Genomic DNA, 19,149 nt, shown 5'->3' on the forward strand with positions numbered 1-19,149 from the left:
GTTAATACTGTAGGTATATATTATCTATGTGGCTTAGTATGGTTGTGTGTGTGTCATAGCCAAAGAAGTTTGTTAAAGTTGCATTAAGGCAATGTCTAATAGCCTTTTTAATTTTTGCTTTCCTAACCACAGATAAAGGCCATATGTAAACAGAAATGGATGTCATCAACAGAAAGAAGAACAGAGGCCATAATAGTAAGTAATATTAACTGTCACCCAGGTGTCCAAATGTTGTTTTGTGTTAACCCCAGGTGTTGCAAATTGTGTGCAAATGATCACATCCTGTCCAATGTCATGGTATTCTTATATTTCAGCCACAAAGACAGACCTCAGCTTGCTTCTTGCGTGTCTTAAGTACCAGATGAAATGTCCAGATTCACAGAAACAAGCTCTGCTCACCATCAACTCAATCTGTCAAAACAGAGGTTTGTGGGGTGCCTGATCATGGATCAATCAGTTGGTGCACAGACCATAATGCTCCACTTGACTTTTCCAATCTTTTTCATAATTTCAGAGGATAATGTGGACTTGTTCCGAGAGATGGGAGGTGTGGAGTTTTTGTATAACCTCTTCAGGACCAGTGTTGTTCACCCAGATGTCAAGGGGGTTGTCCTGTTCACACTTGGAACGTTTGCAGACTCCAATGGTATGTGTTAATTCTATGTGTGTCTGTGAGTCGATGTTTAGACTGTACACTCAATTCCTGCACCAGCTGTGTGTGTTAGAGCTGCACATAACTCAATATTCCTGTTATCAATCTACTTTGCAACTAAAAGTGGCAAAATCATGCAGAATTTAGCGATGACAGTGAGTGAAATGTTGGGTTGACATTGCATAGTTTTTATGTTTTTAAGCCAAGTTTTGTATACAAAAGGAGGCATTGTAATATATTTTATTTCTGTATAATAACACATAATACCGGTAAGAGATTTGGGCTAAATCTTTGAAATTGTAAAGGTTAATTCATTAAATGTGAAAGATAATAATGATATCCATCATCACTCAGTCCATCTCTGTGGGCTTGTGCATGCATATCTGCATATACTTAAAACAAAAATAAACCTACTGTATATTGTAAAGGATTGGGCTACATCATTGTTGTTCCCTCCCATTAGTGCACTGCAAGCTCTCACTGTGCGGAAGGGAAATGTTCTCAGACTTGGCCGACTGTTTGATGGCAGAAGACACCCCACTAACACAGAGGAGAGTGGCTGTCTATCTGCTGTCTGTACTGGTGGGAAGCAACAGTAAGAACAAAGATGGTTCAATATTCTAGATTAATTGAGGATACATTTTTTGAGTTCTATACAGAGAACCATATGCTATCATCGAGAAAAGTAAATAGAAATGTATCTGAAAGTAGATTGTAAAATTCAAATATCATATCTGGTTTGAGAAATATTATACCCAAACATATGTTCAACCTTTATCACCTGAACAAGATATTCACATCTTTTATTCAATAAGTCTAAAAGTCCAAATCTAAATGGGACTTCACATATCCATCACAGTATTAAAGCATACTGTGGGATACACTTCCCTTATGGAAGGCTTTTATGTTTTATTTTATCTTCATTTAACCAGTAAAAACAGTATTACAAGTGTGAACTGGGTAAGAGGCAGTGATATTACACATCTTTATCAATGATAAATACAGGACAATACAAATGACAACCATATAAAATCTAAAACGCATAGACTAGAGACAACCTATAGAGCTCAAGGAGAAAATAGAATTACAAATGTAAAGAAACAAATCAGAAAAGAAACCAATGTAAAGCTAAAAAAAAGAAGAAGAAAAAAAATATCAGAAATAGACCACATCAAAGCAGGAGCAACTTCTGATAACTAAGAACATCCATGGTAATCCGTTTACCATGGATCCTGAGAAAATAGAAAGCATCAGCCTCCTTATGGCTATAATAAATATGTGAAGACACAGAGCGAGGAATTGAATAAAGGTTTCCATGTCCAGTATCTCCACTGACTTTAGTAGTAAAATGGACTGGAACAATGAGTTTAGTTTTTTAGTTTTCTTTTCCTTTTCTTTTTATACGCCAGTTAAAATACTTCTTTCTGTACTGTTTTAGAATTAGGACAGACTTTGGCTCAGATGACCAGCTGCCTAGGCAATCTCCTGGACCTCTTCGGGTAAGACATTGCAGTATATTTTCCAGTGTGGTTGTTCATGGTTATTACAAGAGCTTGCCCAGTATGAGAAATATCCCAAAGCAAAGGCCCCTGCAAAGTTCTACTCCTGTTTTTCTGCAGAAATGAACTGACTAGCATACTGTAGTTCTTCAGTTTTCCATCTTCTCATTGAACCACATTTGGGGATAAATATTACATTGACGGCATTTACATAGCGCTTTTTCTAGTTTTTCCGACCACTCAAATGCGATTTACAATGTACTTCACATTCACACTGTTACAAATTATGCGTGACACATTCACACACCGATGGCAGAGGCAACCTCGCAAAGCACCAACCTGCTCATCAGGAGCAGTTTGACGTTCCGTTTTTTTGTTCAAGGACACTTTAACATGCAGAAAGGAGGAGCTTGAGATCGAACCAGGAACCTCCCTGCTCCCAGATGGCTGTGTGACCTCCTTAGCCACTGCCACGTTAAAAAAGGTTACTGACAATTTCTCCTTGTAGGAGCAGTTTCCCCCTCGCCGCAGAAGCCACCCAGAAGCCCACCACCGTCACTCAGACCTGCCAGCTGTGGACATCTGTCTGTAATGCGCTTTGTGGCTGTATCAACAACCCTCAAAATGGTAGAACTACCTGTGTAGCTTAATAGTCCTGAACATACTGTATATTGAGTTCTCCAATATTCATAATATCATAACTGAGGCAAGGTAATCACGTTACTTAAGATAAGAAAGGGAGTAAATTAAGGCATTCAAAGCCATGCTCATTTGCTCACCAAAACATGGTGTGCAAATACCAGAAAACACATTCAATAGTACATCTTAAAGAGTGTCTTGTCCTATTTCATGTAACAATATGAAAAATGTCATATAGAGTTATTGGATATGAAAAAATCTCATATCTGTTCATTGCTTCCCCTTTATTCTTTGTTATTAAAGGAATAGCTCACCCCCAAAATGACTTTTTTTCTATTGATTACTCAACCCATGGAGACTTTTTTTGTTTTTGTTGCATTTGTCTAGGACAATAATTTGATTATAATAAATGTACCCCCTTTGATTCCCGGATGGAGACAGAAATACATTTGCCTTTCCATCCAAAATGAACTATTCCTTTAATGTCTGCTTACAGTAAATGAATCCATAATGTAACCTGGAGCATTGTACTAAAGTTATATTCTCTCTCTTTCTCCACTTTGGTTTTGTTTCCCTGTCCTAGAGGAGGGTCAACGTATCTGTGGTTCGGCCTTCCCCCTTGTCAAAAGCTGGCTACAGGAGATGACACTGGCCCACACTGAGCTGTTTCACTCTATATGCTCCTTCATTTCCATGACTGTCGCCAACAACTGTAAGTATGATTGAACAGACTGGGGTGCACCAATTGTTAACAGCTTCTGTTTGGCTGTAAAAACGGAAGCTTGCAACGCCTGGTGAAGTAAAAGTTAAAGTCATGAAGAGCGTAAAGTTGGGTTGTATTTGAAGACACACAAAGTGTTCTGGTGAAGTACTTTTGTTGTTATTGGTGAAGTATTTCTACAGATCTCCATTGTCCATCTGGCTAAATGAGGCATAGACTATCTATCACCACACTAGGACACACATGCAGCCAGCCTGTAGAACAGGGGCATGTGAGAAATCAGGGGCAGAGGTTGTGGTTTGCCAGCCAAGGAGTGTGTGCAAAGTTTGGCATGGATAGGGGCAACGGTGCCGGAGATAAGAGTAGGGCCAAAAGTGTGACGTGACGGACAGACAGTGGAGGTTTTCATAGTAACTTGCGACCTGGCGGTCGCATTTAAAGGAAGCCATGCCATTATTAGATTCTATCTCGTTTCTGTATTTTTGTTATCCATCTATCCATCCATTTGTTAACTTGCCAAAAGAAACCCTGCAAACAAAAACGTGTTTCTTTCTTCTATGATTAACCTATTATCAATCTGGGAACCCATTCTGTAAAAATAAAAAGGAAAAAATAAACAAGAGTTTCCTTTGTTTTTGCCTCTGCCTCTGGGGCACCACCTCCTTTTTCGTGTAGAAACAGGAACTTGGTTTGGCTTCCCCCCCTTTCGCCCAGGTGCTTATGTGTTTATTCCCAGCAACAACACTACAAGTTTAGCGCAGTGGTGCTGACAGAGATTAGCCTATAATTGACCTGTGTTTGTCCTTTTGTCTTTGCAGCTTATACTCAGGAGTGTTTTTCAGCTTCTGGAGGTTTGGAAACTTTGACCCTGTCACTTCTTCGCTCGGCATCTGAGGCAGACAAAAGCCTGACCTCCTGTCGGCTCGCTATCTGTCTGACAAAGACCCTGTCTGTCTGCATCACCGACAACTGTTAGTCTCTCCTACCAATGTACACACACATATAATATACACTGTATAGTTTTCTCTTAACTAAAGGATCCAAATCACTGCCTACAACTGTGCTCTGTCTAGCTGCTCTGGCGTCTGGTTTGGCTCAGCACTATGTGGTACCTCAGCTCCTCTCCCTGCTGTCCAGCCCCAACCTGGACCCTCAAGACAGGCTCTCTGTGGTGCTTACCCTGGGCCTCTGCACTGATGCCTCTGGTAGGACTTAGCAACTACACTATGTGTGTTTGTGTGCGTGCGCAGACTGCGCACCTGCACTTGTTTCTAGTGTTGTCTTCTCATTTAGTTTTTTTTTTTTGGCATTTGGCAGTGTCTCTTCCCTTGATAAACCTGTCAGTGAATGTACCCTTCACACCTAGAGGCTTACAGCTCACTGTTTACTCTTACTTTGGTACCAAGAAATCTCCCAGTTCACCACTGTTTCTGTCCTCTCTGCAGAGGAACACCAAGTTCATCTGGTGCAGTGTGGCGGTCTGTCCACCATCATCACGCTTCTCACTGAACCCCAGAGTGACGAGCTGAGGAGAATTGCTACATTCATTCTGCAATCCTGCAAACAGGCCAGTGAGTCCAAGCACATCCTCCCCGGTCCTGCTTGTCATCATTTGTAATTATTTGTTAGTTGATATATAGAGCATAGCATTTACGATAGTTAAGCAGCTCCTCTTTTCCAAGGGTTATTGTCTGATGCTGGCTGTCTGCTCTGTTCTGCAGCACCTCCGGTAGGTCTTTGCTGCTTCTGTCCCTGCCTAAATGAATTCCATGTACAGTATACACTGGGAAAGGGCAGGGAGGTCACAGAACGGAAAAGGAAGTAGAGTCTGCACACTGGTAATGCTCAAAAACTCAGCTGTGTTTTATTGCGTTGTCAACATTTCGGTCAATCAGATCTTCATCGGGACATATACGATGAAGATCTGATTGACCGAAACATTGATGACGCAGTAAAATACAGCAGAGCTTTTTTTCTGCATTACCAGTGCAGACTCTATTTCCTTTTGTGATACTGTCTCTGTCCTGCAACCTGGGCCACGTATGTGCGTGCAGGATTGCAATGGACCAATCCCCAATCACATACACACCCATTGTAACTGTTACAATGGGTGTGTATGTGATTGGGGATTGGTCCATTAAAGATGTATATAAAATACTTTTTACTTTAAGGAATTCTTTTGACCCATCTTGTGCAATATTCAGATTATAAAATGAATATGGTCAGAAAGTCATTATTTGTTGGCTTTGTAATAATAATGCCCAGTTTCCAACCTGGGGTTAAAAAGGAATAATTAGTTGTACTATATACTAATGATTTGCATATCTTTCTGGATAAAGCGATGTCCCCGGGAGTATCAGTTGCAGCGGTGAAACTGGAAGATGTGTACGTGAAGGAATACAGGAGGTCCATAAAGGAGCTGCAGGACAGGATCAACCAGCTAGAGGAGAGGCAGGCAGAGGTTAGGCATGCATTTGCATACATACTGTACATACACACACACACACACAGTCACTCACAGTAGAGTTGTACTATATAACAGTAAAGCCTGTATCTTTAAGTAGCAGGAATGTTTGACTTAATTAAGGCTAGTCACAGCAGCTAGCCCTGCCACTCAGGAGAATAGAGTGAAAAGGTGTCCAGAGCAGGCTGCTACACTATATTAGGGATGCGAATCTTTGGATATCCCACGATTCGGTTCAGAATCGATTCTTGGGGTCACGATTCACTATTTAAAACCGATTCTCGATTCAAAACGATTCTCTATTCAAAACAATTCTCTATTCAATTCATATATCAGGATCTACTCCAGTCTGCTGGCATGAAAGGAGAGTACATTTACGTAGCTTTTATAGTTGTAAAGGTTTTATCAACTTATTGCAATAATGTAAACACACAGGTAAATCCACGACAACATGTCTGATTTATTCATGCTTGCACACATTCTTTTAACTTGAACAAACACAACATAATATCTAATAAATTATCGCAATAAAAAAATCATAAAATAAAAATCATAATATCTAATAAATAATATCTAATAAAAAAATCTTTTTTTGGAAAATGAGAATCGATTCTGAATCTTACCATGTTAGAAACATGATTCAAATTCGAATCGATTTTTTCCTGCACCCCTACAGTATATATCGAGATGCAAAGAGGTGTTGTGACAGAATTTTCAAAATCGTTGAGCTGAGACTAATACTTGTGTTTGAATATAGAGATTAAGGTAGCTCATCATAATTGGCTCACTCAGAATAATGCCGGCATGTTTCATCTTACACAACCTTCGTCGGAGTATAACAAGCTCACATGGAGGTATACAGTACATGTACTGTATATCCATAGTAGGTAATCAGATGAATGTAGTGACGATGGCACTCAAAAGGGTTACATCATAGGTTACAAAACTATTTTGCAAGAAGCACTAGTGATCCTCAGATGCATTGCAAGTGACACTGATGAGGAGATAGGACAACGGCAAATATCTCCAAATATAAATAACTCTTGAAGTGCAAAAGTTGCTATGTACAATAAGTGACACTATGTCTATTTATAGAAAGTACTTGCGGTTGAATATTTGATGTCATCATCTAGTAGTCCATTTGAGATCATTGTATTAGGCAGCTGTCTGCCATGTAATTTGTAGTACATGTTTGCATGTCCGTCAATCAGTCAATAATCTTTTGGTGTCAAATCACCAAAGGTTGTCTCAAGACACTTATGAAGAGCAGGTCAACACTTTCAAGTTTCAAACAACATTGTTAAACCTTAATCCACCCCCATCCCAAACCAATATTTAGTTTCTGCCGATATGGGGAAAATCAATGTTATTGTAATATCATTGTTTTTTTGTTGTTATTTTTTTGGGCAGTAATTAGGAAGGTAAACTATATACTGTAACAGGGGTCTTCAACGTGTTCAGGCCATGGACCCCTTAGTTGAGAGAGAGGGAGCAGGGACCCCCACAACCTGTTCATAGATTCCATCGTTTCATCGTTTGACAGCACAGTCATCAGTGTATTTTGGATTCGTGTCAATTTGTGTTTTCAGATATTTAACCACTTGAACCGTCAATACTTAAAAAACTTGACCTTCGACTCCCCTCTACACTAAACACCTTTGCCTAAAATAGCCGATCTACAAGCTATTTTTGGCTAAAGTTCTCAGGAAAAAAAAAGGTTTCTATCACACAGATTTGGAGTACCCCCTGTAGTAACTCTGAGGACCCCCTAGGGGTCCCGGACCCGCTGTTGAAGACCCCTGCTATATAAGACCCCTGCTATATAAGACTTAGATATTTTGAACCATGATGTTTGGTTTCCATCTCTTCTTCAGGAGATTGAGGACAAGGAGGCCCCATCAGACCCAGCACCTCCAGCACCAGAGCCGGTTGGCGTTGGTGTGGCGAGAGAGCACCCCCCTCCACCACTGCCCCACATTACCCCTCCAAACCCTGCCTCAGCACTGTTCAGGGACGCCACAGCCAACAGAGAGGACAGCGAGATGGTGGTGGAGAGGGGGAGAGGAGGAGGAGGAGAAGGAGGAGGAGGAGGAGGAGAGGAAGATGACAGGACTGGGGCCAAAAGAGGAGAGGAAGAGTGGAAGAACTATGGTGAGCAGACGACACTTGCTGCTGGACTGACGAGCAAGAGGCAAGCAGGAGGTCGGTTTCGGAGGGCTGTAGAAGGAGAGCTAAATGGAGGAAGAGAGGGGTGCGAGGACGGGAGGAGGAGGGAGTCGACTCCCCTGCTGTCTGTCCAGAAGAGGAGAGGTACAGAGGACATGAGAGCACAGAGGAACCAAAAAGAAGAGACTCACCTCATGGTAGTGACTGCACACTGGAATGCTTACTAATGAAACACCACATACTACACATCACTTACTCACTTTCCTTCAATTTCATCTGCAATGTTCAACCTGCTATTCAAGTGTTTAGTACAACAGACTGTGCATATAATGTGTATCTGAGGGCTTCGACAGAGTGATGTACGAGTGGTGACAACAGAAGTTCAAAATGCTTGATCATTGCGTGGACATTCACGTAGACCTCAGAAAGTTACATGTTAATTGATTGAGATGTGATTATGATATACAAAGATTCAAAGATAATATACAATCTCTGAATGTCTTACCTATTAAATGTGGACTGCAATTTCCAAGAACTATGCTCCACAATCCGGAAAATCCATTTGCACTTATTGTTGCCCCTCACACCACTGTGGTTGACCACAAGTACTACTGGTTTTCCAATATACCAGATATACCTGGAGTCTTGTCGTTCTAGGACTCCAATCACATAGTGTGACCTACTCCTTGAAATGTAGGCTGATAACTTTGCTCTTTCAGAGATGACTAGGAAGGTTTAGACAGAAAAAAAGGAGAAAATAAAATGTGGTTACCAGTGTGGTGTCACATACAGCAGAAACATAGGGACACCAAGCAGATATTAACAAAGGGACATGGGACCCACCAGAAGAAGCAACTTCATCCACTTGCTACTCAGGTTTGAATTAGCAAATTAGTTGTACATGGAACGTAAGGTGATTGCAATGAATGAGATTGTAGGATAGAAAACCAGCTGCATTAGTGGTCCCCGAGTACCAGAACCACTGCATTACACAGTATTTCTCTAACCCAGGTATCTGTTTGTCTCTCGTTAGGGTCTTGTACGGAGGCAGATCTTCAAAGACTGCAAACAAACACCGGCCTCTTCCAACGCCAGCAGAGCAGGAAAGGACAGGAAACCCTTTACTCAAGTGTTCCATAATGATAGCAATAGCCGGGTAAGTAAGTGGTCGGTCTGTATGTACAGACCGACCACTTACTTTGAATCCAGACCGACCACTTACTCGGTAGCCAAGGAACAAAGTAACGGTGATCCCCAAACTCTCCGAAAGGCGAAGAAGAGTGCTATGCACAGGGAACTGAAGAAAGATAAGTCCCATTTGAACAGTCAAGGACAGAGAGCTGATGTAGCCCAATGCGGCCAGGCTAATGTTGGGGTCCAATGTCAAACCCCTGATGGAGGGGATGTGCCATGTTCAAGTTGCAAGGGGACTGGAAAGTTGCTTTCACATGTGATTCCACTGGAGGGAGCCAGTGAGCTACAAACAGAACGGTCAGCAGGCTAAGTAACCACAAATACAGTACTGCATGAATGGATCGATCACAGATAAAACAAACAGAATAGTTTTTACTTTGTTAGAGAAGTTCAAGTCATCCAAAGGTTCTGATGAGTGATTTGTTTTGTTTCCTTTTCTAGCCATGTGTTTAGGCCTCCAGCCCCGGTGAAGCACAGAATGAGGAAAGAGACAAAGTGGGCGGATGATGAAGGTAGAAGTTATACACATCTTTTACACCATGTATTGTATGCACTATGTATTGTATGCACCATGTATTGTCTTTTGAGCGTGATGTTGCTAGTTGGCAGAAATGATGTAATGATTGCATTGTGATCTATACAGGGTTCCCACGGTCATGAAATTCCTGGTAATATTTTTAAATTAGAAAAATATTTTTCCAGTGGTGGAAAAGTTTGGAATTCATCAAGGGTCATGGAAGGTCCTGGAAAAGATGTCGATGCATTGTTTTTGGTTATTGATTTTGTTAACCAGATAAAAACACATTGAGACATGATCTCTTTTTCGAGTGTGACCTGGCCAAGAGGCAGAAATAAAAAAATTACACAATCCTTGCTTACATACAAGACATCACAACAAAAAATAGAACATCCATGATACACAAACAGATACCTAAGAACTCCAAAAATACAAAATGTACACTAAATACTAAACTAGTTTACAATTCACAGGTAGCAGTACACGCACAGTATGCCCAATGAATGTACCCAAAGGAAGAGATCACAGAGCAAATTATTTACAGGTCTGAACAAGTGCAAGCGTTTGTAGATCTGTCTAGAGTGATTCTCTTAAAACTTCTCAAAGGAATAAACACAGCCAATTTGAGTCTGGACTGAAGGTCATTCCATGACCAGGGGCCAAAAAAGGAGAGGCTTTTTTGCCTCCCTCAGATGAAAATGCAGGTACTACACAGTGTAACCAGGCATTTGATCTGAGATTTAGCCCATTCTTGACCAGTACAAATTTGGAGGAAATGTTAAAAGGAAGCTCACCAAGTAAGGCTTTGTATACAAAATTCAACCAATGTTGTAACCTGCGAGATGTCAATGAAGACCAATCAACTGCAGCATACAACATGCAGTGATGAGTCCTGAAAGGCGAATTTGTTATGAATCTCAGACCTCAGTTCCCTGCCACGATTTTCGTAACTTTTGATGTTGGCACATTTTTGTCCATCGTGCACGATCTGCATGCACACCACGGTCCGTTTGCGGCGTGCACACTTTATTTTTTGCTACACTGCCTGTCTTTGAGCATTGCACATAGGAGTAAGAGACTCATTACTGGGTTAAATTGAAACATTTTGGAAATGCATTGGTTAAAATGTGTGGGAACCCTTCACAAAACATTCACTATGATTACACAGTGATGCTTGAGTAGTCAGGCTGCTGTTCTAAGCTGCCAGTAGAATATTAGAGCATAATGCCAATCAAATGTTCTGTGTACACAGCACACCACCTTATAAACAGGTTTCAGCATCAAACTAATAATGTGACAATGACCAATGACCAAACAGATAAAAAGCAATAAGGACACCATCTCAGAATGAGTCCCATAAATTACTGGATATAGCACATGACCATGGACATCCTCTCAACTCATTCATTACATTGGTCACATACTGTATACAGTAGGTCACTGAACTCTCAATGGGCCCCATCTCTAAAAGAAGTATTCCTTTGGATGTCATGTATTGCAGTTTGTGTTTGTATCTTGTATGTATGTATATATTTACTGTGTGTACTGTATATCAGGTATGTGTGAATGTATTAGATTTGTGTGAGGCACTGTACAGATTGTGGCAAAGAAAAGGTCAGCTAGAAAGACAATTAGGAATACCTTGGTGGCTAGAAAGACACCATGTGAATGGCCTGGTGGGTACTAAGACCAGCACTACCAGGGATCACTTGTTTTACCAGGAATCACTGCCTAGTGAAGACAGTCTTTCTTTAATTGTTTGATTATATACAGTAAATACTCTCTCTCCCCCTCTCTCTCTCTCTCTCTCTCACACACACACTCACTCACACACACACAGATGTCTTGTCTGAGTTGCTGGAGGAGGAGATCAATAAGATGTCAAAGCCAGAGACAGTCACACCACCTGTCAATAGGTGCTCAGGTAGGAGAGCTGCGTGTTCAAATTCACTGTGGTACAACCGGCATTATCGGGCGTCTATGCGAACACAATTGGTGTTAGGGGGGAGGGAAGCCGGGCGGGCATTGCATGTACTCCTACGGGCTGGGGAGGCACCTGTCTGCAGGGAGTGTTGGGCGGGAGGAGTAGGACGAAGGCTCTACGGCAGGGTCCCCCAATTAGTTTTCCCCAATGGCCGAATTATGTCTAGGGTACCAAGCCGAGGGCCACAACATTGCAGGGGGCGACGGTGGCGTTCCCACTACTCCAGCGACAGTTTTCGTCGTTGTCAGGTGAAAACCTTGTATGTCCAAAACCGTTTGTTTTGAATTTATCATATTAAAATGATTTAAACTAGTGAAAACAGCCGATCTACAAGCACACAACGCCTCACGGTGCGAGGCGTTGTGTGCTTGTAGATCTGCTGTTTTCACTACTTTTGTGCGACAGCTGTATGATTTGCGAAAGAATGTACAAATTTGGAGATACGAGGTTTCCACCCGACAACGACGATATACTAGTGTTGTTGCTGCTCTTATACCACCATTATTACTGGGGTTGGTGGGGGCCAGACAGTAGCCCCCCCGCGGGCCGCAAATGGCCCGCGGGCCGCCTATTGGGGAACCCTGCTCTACGTCCGTCTGTGGTGGGGGTTCCTCACTGGAAGGTGAGTCACTACAGTACAACAGCAAGGACGACACAGAAATTGGGGAGAAAAAGGGGGTACATTTCTTTTGGCTAAATTAAATAATAAATACAAAATGAAGTAAATAAATAATGCCCGTCCTGCACCAGGAAATGGTTTGTTAACACTTCAGTATACCTTGTGAATGGGTAGAGCTTTACAGTCCATCAAACCCGTTTCCCCAAAAAAGGACAGCGAAACATGATGTGTTCATTCTCTTGCTGTCTCCGTCTCTTTATTCTTTTTAAATCTCCATTTTCTTTCTCCACAGTCCACACTGTAAGCACCACAATGTTAAAAAAGATAATCCACTTAGATTTTTGCATGTCAGCATACGATAGTAAAAGTAGCAAGTTACTACCGTATATGTAAATTCTGCCGGTGGACATAATCTTATCCATACAACCTTTATAGGACTAGTTGACTAAACCTAAAAGTCGACAAATATTTACTCTGGCATCTCCCTACTCTGGACCAGGCTGCGTACTGCCATTTGCGGAGGTGACCAGCAGGACGTTCTCCGGTCTCCTCTGCTCATCTGTCCACATGTGCGACATGCACAGGGCACTGCAGGAGGCCACAGTCAGGTACCGGGCCCGCCACACAGATGCACACTGGAGGAGAGAGAGACAGCAACAGACAGAGTCCCGGAGGAACATGGACCACTGGAGGGGTTAGGACAGGACACTTGAGCATGTCAAAACACACAAATATTTGTAATCCCACCCAAGCGATGTGATTGGCCAAAACAAGGTGCTCCATCCCTATTGAATACTTCCTGGTCAAGCCTGAAGTACTGATGAACAGTAAGCTGTTTCTTATGTGCCCTAGAGTCGACGCATCGACCTCTATTTCTATGTTGTTGTTTTTTCAACCAGAATGAATCACTGCCCTCCTTGTAGCTTGTGCTCAGTACAGATGCACAAACGCTGCCAACCTCATAGTAGAAGATGCGCAGGACACAAATGGCAGATTTAACCCATTTAGGCCTAGAATTATTGAATGCTTTAACCAGTGAAAAATAGCAGATATACAAGCTCGCAGCGCGGCACCGAGTGCCGAGCTGCGAGCTTGTAGATCTGCTATTTTTGAAAAAGTCGTGAAAATGTGTGCAAATCTTTGAATATATGTATTCTCAAAGCGAACGTTTGTAACTCAACTTTTGCGTCTGGGTGGTCCCTGGAACTAGATATTTTGAAATGGGGGTCCGTGGCCAAATAAATATCATTTTGGGGGTCCTTCACGAAAAGGTTTGAGCACCACTGACATAGTGGTCTCTCAAGAACAGACTAACTAGGCTCCAGTTAAGTGAAAAGGACCTTTTCTTTGACGATGGCTGGCCAGATTGCTGACATAGAAACATAGGTTTTTTCCAAAAATCTTAGAAGGATTCAAAAGACACTTATATAATCGGGTCAAAATTCTAATTTTCACAATTTTTCAAAAATAGCAGATCTACAAGCTCGCAGCGCGCTGTGAGCTTGTATATCTGCTATTTTTTTATATTTAAAGCATAAGCATATTGCGTCATAATGTGTTCAGGCCTATGGGTTAATGGCAGTAAAAACCTTGTTTTACAGCCTCATATTGGCCAACAAATAACAATCAAATGATGCAGATATCAAGAATATAGATATCGTGTTTAAATCTATGTTTAGTCAACTATATATCTACCGGTATGTTTAGTCCACTAGTCCTATAAAGGTTGTATGGATAAGATTATGTCCACCAGCAGAATTTACATATAGTAACTGCCTACTTTTACTATCGTATGCAAAAATCAGTCAAGTCAATCTGAAAATGAAATGCATCCATGTGTCTGTTTTCTTTGCTTTTCAGATTTCTCTCTGACCCCTATAAAGAAATTCACCTCTCATGACCGGGAAGGTCTGTTTGTCCAAAGACTTCTATAACAACTTAGCGTAACTTAACATAATTTATTTGTGACTAAATTCATACATGAACATATTATGAATACAAATATGTTTTCTTCTCTGTCTGTCATTCTAACTCTCTCTCTCTCTTTCTCTCTTAGGCCTAACTCCTAGGAAACTGTGTTCCTCTTCAGAAAATGGTATGATCTACCTCAGTGGTTCCCAAGCTTTTCAGGTCGAGATCCAAAAGAGAGATTAGATGTTTGCCCGGGACACAAACTAGTGAAAAAAAAAGAAGAAAAGAAAAAAAGAAAGTGTATCCAGACTATCCACAAGTTTCCGCGGGAGTTTACTGGAGACTATCGGGACCAAACTTCCGGGTTTAACAGCAGACATTCAAGCTCACGTCGCGTCGCAGATGCAACCCGTTGTGAGCTTGTAAATCGGCGGCGGAAGCTCGGTGCAGACGTCTGCGCAATGCACTATGGGGCGTTGGAAACTCGTGGATATATATATATATATATATATATATATATATATACTGTATATATATATCAGGGCTGGGACTTTAACTGATTAATTGCGATTAATTAATTACAGAAAATTAACGCGCTTAAAAAAATTAACGCATTTTAATCGCACTTAGTTTTTGCACCACAGAACCTTCCGTTTCAGACATACCGATCATAGCGATGCACCAACCAAGAAGAGACAACAAACGCAAAGGCAGAAGTAGCCGATCAGAGCGCTTTGCTTGGCCCAGTGGATGCGAAATTTAGATTTAAAAAACTCACTCGTTGATTCACTCGTACAACAAAATGTGTTTTACTTGAAAAAAATGCTTCTCAGGTCAACTATCGATGTGCGATTAAAATGTGATTAATTGCGATTAATTAATCACAGAGCCTGTAATTAATTAGATACAAAAATGTAATCGCATCCCAGCCCTAATATATTATATATATATATATAATTTTTTAATGTAGGAAAAGAGTGCGATTTCTACTCGAGTCGTGACCCATATAAATTGGTCAGCGACCCACAAATGGGTCCCGACCCACTGTTTGGGAAACAGTGATCTACCTCATGTACCTCTCATGAATCTATGGTTCAGATATCAAATGGACGTTAAAATATATTTGTCAAGTGGGTACAGCGTGTGTGTGTGTGTGTGTGTGTGTGTGTGTGTGTGTGTGTGACTGTGTGTGTGTGTGTGCATGCGTGCATGCCTGCATGCATGCATGTGTGTGCGTGTGTCGTGGTGTGTGATTGAGAGCCTGCGGTGGGAGCCGTCCTCTCCAGTGAGCTCTTGGCAGCAGAGAGCCCAAAGAACAGAAGGAATGTTGAACCTCAGCCAGTGTTCTCACAGCGCAGGCCATAGCTGGTTCTGCACACCACAGCTGTACTAAGCTGTTTCACACTCTGCAGAACACACTGTGTGTGTGTGTGTGTGTGTGTGTGTGTGTGTGTGTGTGTGTGTGTGTGTGTGTGTGTGTGTGTGCGTGTACGCTCGCGTGTGTGATATCTATTGCTTTTGTGCTTTGCCATGACTGTGAGAGGAAGTGGAACAGCATTTTTAGCCCGTTCTTTAGCCCAGATTCTACGTTCAATGTTTTTAATAGGGACATACTCCCCCCAGTACAAGCTAAGCACCAATGCTTGAGTCACACAGCAGTAAACATTTCCAAGTGCTCCTTTCTACCTCATTTTGTCTCCTCCTGGTTTTGTACTAATTTACTGTACCTCCCCTTACTTAAACCTCGAGGCATTAAATGATTGTGGTTCAACGGCATCGGCTCTGCTGTGCTTTGCATGCTGACTTGGAGAAAGGCTCCTCTCTCATTGTGCCCTTTGTACTTTAGCACAGATTTATGTACCCCGTCACCGCCACCCCCCACCCCAAGATTGTCTGTCACCCCCTTGATACTCCCTACCTCCTCCCCGTTTCTTTGTTGCACTCCTCTTCTCCACTATCAAGAGCATGCCCTCTCATTCAGTCTGTACTTTGACCATTATCTTATCTTTGGCTCTTCTCTTTCGGTTTCCTGTAATTTTATAATTTTTTACCTTTCCATTTCTTTTCACTCCCCCTCCCCCGCCCCCCCCCCCTCTCTCTCTCACGCAGTAGTAGATTGTTATGTGCTCTGCCTCTATTGCCTCTATCGTGTTAGGCGTGACGGGTGACGTAATGTCAGACTGATGAAGAAGGGGACAAGCCATGAACAGAGACGGGCAGAAAAGAGAAATTGTCCTTCTATTCAGTGTAGTCCGAGGCCTGGTGATGTCCTGTTGTGTAACAGAATGAGCTGTCCAGCATCTGCACTTGGCCTGTTCTCACTCAGCCTTTGTTAAACACACACACACACACACACACACACACACACACACACACACACACACACACACACACACACACACACACACACACATAATGCTCTCTTGTCTTTCAATCTGCAGGGAGAGCCATTCGTGAAGATGGAGAGGGCAATCAGTTGAAGAAGCGACTCAGCGAACTGAGTTCCATTGTAAGTTGCGGTGAAAACAAAAACTGCTTGTCAAAACGTTGGTAGTTACGGTAAAACACTCTAAATCCTGTTACGCTGAGTGTTTCTTTATTCTTCCCTATTTTAATCTTGCTGCCAGTACCAGCACCTCATAAAGACTGTTGTGTGCGTTTGTTTACCTGTTCTCCTCGTGAAAACAAATCCACAGTTGATTGTGAATTGTTCTTGTGTATGTGTGACTGTATAAATATTTCCATTTTGGGTGGGGATGGGGTCACAAAATGTACTGTAACTTTGCATGTCTCTTAAGAGGCAACCCTAACATTACTGGCCTGTGAATCTAGTTGCTGAAAAGAATCATGCTACCGGCCCCATTCATAATGGGGGTGCTGTAGAGCTCATTTACGGCCACCGACCATAATGCTGAACTATCCACCATATGAACATGGCTTAGCTTAGTGTTGGTGGAGGTATGCACTCTACTGTGTGTATTGATTTACTTTGTAGCGATGCTCCTCTCTTTTACATTGTATCTTCATTCTGCTCTTATACTCTTGTGCTGGCTGAATTTCCCTGCGTTAGTAATTCTACAGCTATTCAATTATCATAGGGCTTTGAACAGGTTAACACGTCCTGCTCTGCTTCTTGATACAAACCAAATGTTTAAATGTGGGGTGGTGGTGTATAGTGGAGAGATTATGCAAAGTATGTGTTTGAGTAGCTTGGGAATGTGAAATTGGAGGAAGGACTATGCTACTGTAAATTGTGCTTGTGTGTGTGTGTGTGTGTGTGTGTGTGTGTGTGTGTGTGTGTGTGTGTGTGTGTGTGTGTGTGTGTGTGTGTGTGAGTGAGTGTGTGTGTGTTGAATGCCTGAATCATGAACAGTGTGACTGATAAAGAACGCGTGAAATAATAAACTGCACCGAGCCTGCGTTTATATGCACCCATGTACAGTACATGTACAGTACAGTACAGTATGTACCAATGTATGTGATGCTACAGCCCAGTCTTTCTGTCCATCTGTAAGCTTCTCTCCTACTCTCGATTCAGTCACACAATGTTTTTTGTGTTATCTCCATCCCTGTTCCTCTCGTTTCGCCTCATTCCCCAGTCCCCTCAACAGCAGCAGAGGAGGACGAGGACGAGGCGGGACTTCGACCGTGAGGAGGTTGACTTCCTGGTGAAAGGAGTGAGAAAGTATGGCCCCCGCTGGAACACTATCCTGTGGTCATATCCGTTCAAGGATGGACGCACCAATGTCGACCTAGCCAAGAAATACGCACGGCTAATGGTAAACAAATCAAACTGAGATAGGATATCATATCGAATCACTATCAGTTATTTTAAGTGTGCATTGAGACCTATTAGATTGACTATTGTTTTTTACTGTTTGGTTTTACAGAAAGCTGAAGCCCTTGATGTTGGTTGTGTCTAACCATGGCCCTGAGACCATTAATCGTGGTTCTTCGTAAATCAACAACAGTGATTTATCTTTAAGACCTTCACTACAGCCCCAGTTTGAAACTTGATTGATTTACAACACCAAAGGAGCATATGCTTCATGAGAAAATAGAAATGAGAAATAATAATTTTGTTAAATGAGATGCAGTAATATATTTGACTAAATCTGTAAAGGTATTAACGTATTTAAAGGGTAGCATTCTGTACAAGATGTTCTCTGTATGAAGTTGAACTTGTTTTCTCCACTTACTAATATATAGCAACAATTTATGCAGCAATTATATTGTATCTTGTACTGCCAATATACAGTATATTTTGTTTATCAATTCCAGTAAACATTTGAGTTTCTGTTATATTTTCTGCTTTGAGTGTCATTGTATCCATGTATTTGATATCTTACCTCAGTCCTAACCCGTACAATTGCACAGAAACAAAAGCTCTTTCTGCTTATGTTTTGTTCAGTCGGCTCAGTTATTTGGTCCAGTCCATGGGGAAACAGGAAATCAACAAAGGAGGGAGGGAGATGAATCAAACGGCAGCAGTTTTGTTTATTGAGGCGAAAGCCTCTGGTATGACAGGAATCATAAATTGTGACGAACCACTTATCACATGTCCTCCGGATCCCAAATCAGCTCACTCTTAAATCTGTGGCATGCCAAAGGCGAGCCTGACTGAGATCACCGTCTTCAAGCGCCTATCCCAATCCACAGGGACTCATCTTCCAAAACCATAGGACTTCCTCATGTTGCCCTGCCCTGAGGCTCAGGCTGTTACAGCTAGGAGGGGCTGTAGAAGGCATAATCCTGAGAGTTAAACAGGAATGTGGCTAAAATG

General features: G+C 41.9%; 1 protein-coding gene across 1 annotated transcript; it reads left to right on the plus strand.

Moving 5' to 3' along the window:
* Window positions 1-155: 155 nt before the first annotated feature.
* On the plus strand, window positions 156-19,048 carry terb1 (telomere repeat binding bouquet formation protein 1; the record flags this gene model as incomplete). Its single annotated transcript, XM_080736890.1, has 15 exons — window positions 156-195; window positions 315-425; window positions 515-646; window positions 2,091-2,151; window positions 2,660-2,778; window positions 3,374-3,502; window positions 4,330-4,482; window positions 4,585-4,716; window positions 4,957-5,082; window positions 5,851-5,972; window positions 7,850-8,020; window positions 9,175-9,301; window positions 12,955-13,058; window positions 17,966-18,145; window positions 18,977-19,048. The coding sequence occupies 15 exons, from the start codon at window positions 156-158 to the stop codon at window positions 19,046-19,048; spliced, it is 1,779 nt and encodes a 592-aa protein (XP_080593016.1).
* Between the last annotated feature and the right edge of the window lie 101 nt (window positions 19,049-19,149).

This window comes from Nannobrachium achirus (genome assembly GCF_963921795.1).
Source record: "Nannobrachium achirus genome assembly, chromosome: 11".
Classification (NCBI taxonomy): Eukaryota; Metazoa; Chordata; class Actinopteri; order Myctophiformes; family Myctophidae; genus Nannobrachium; species Nannobrachium achirus.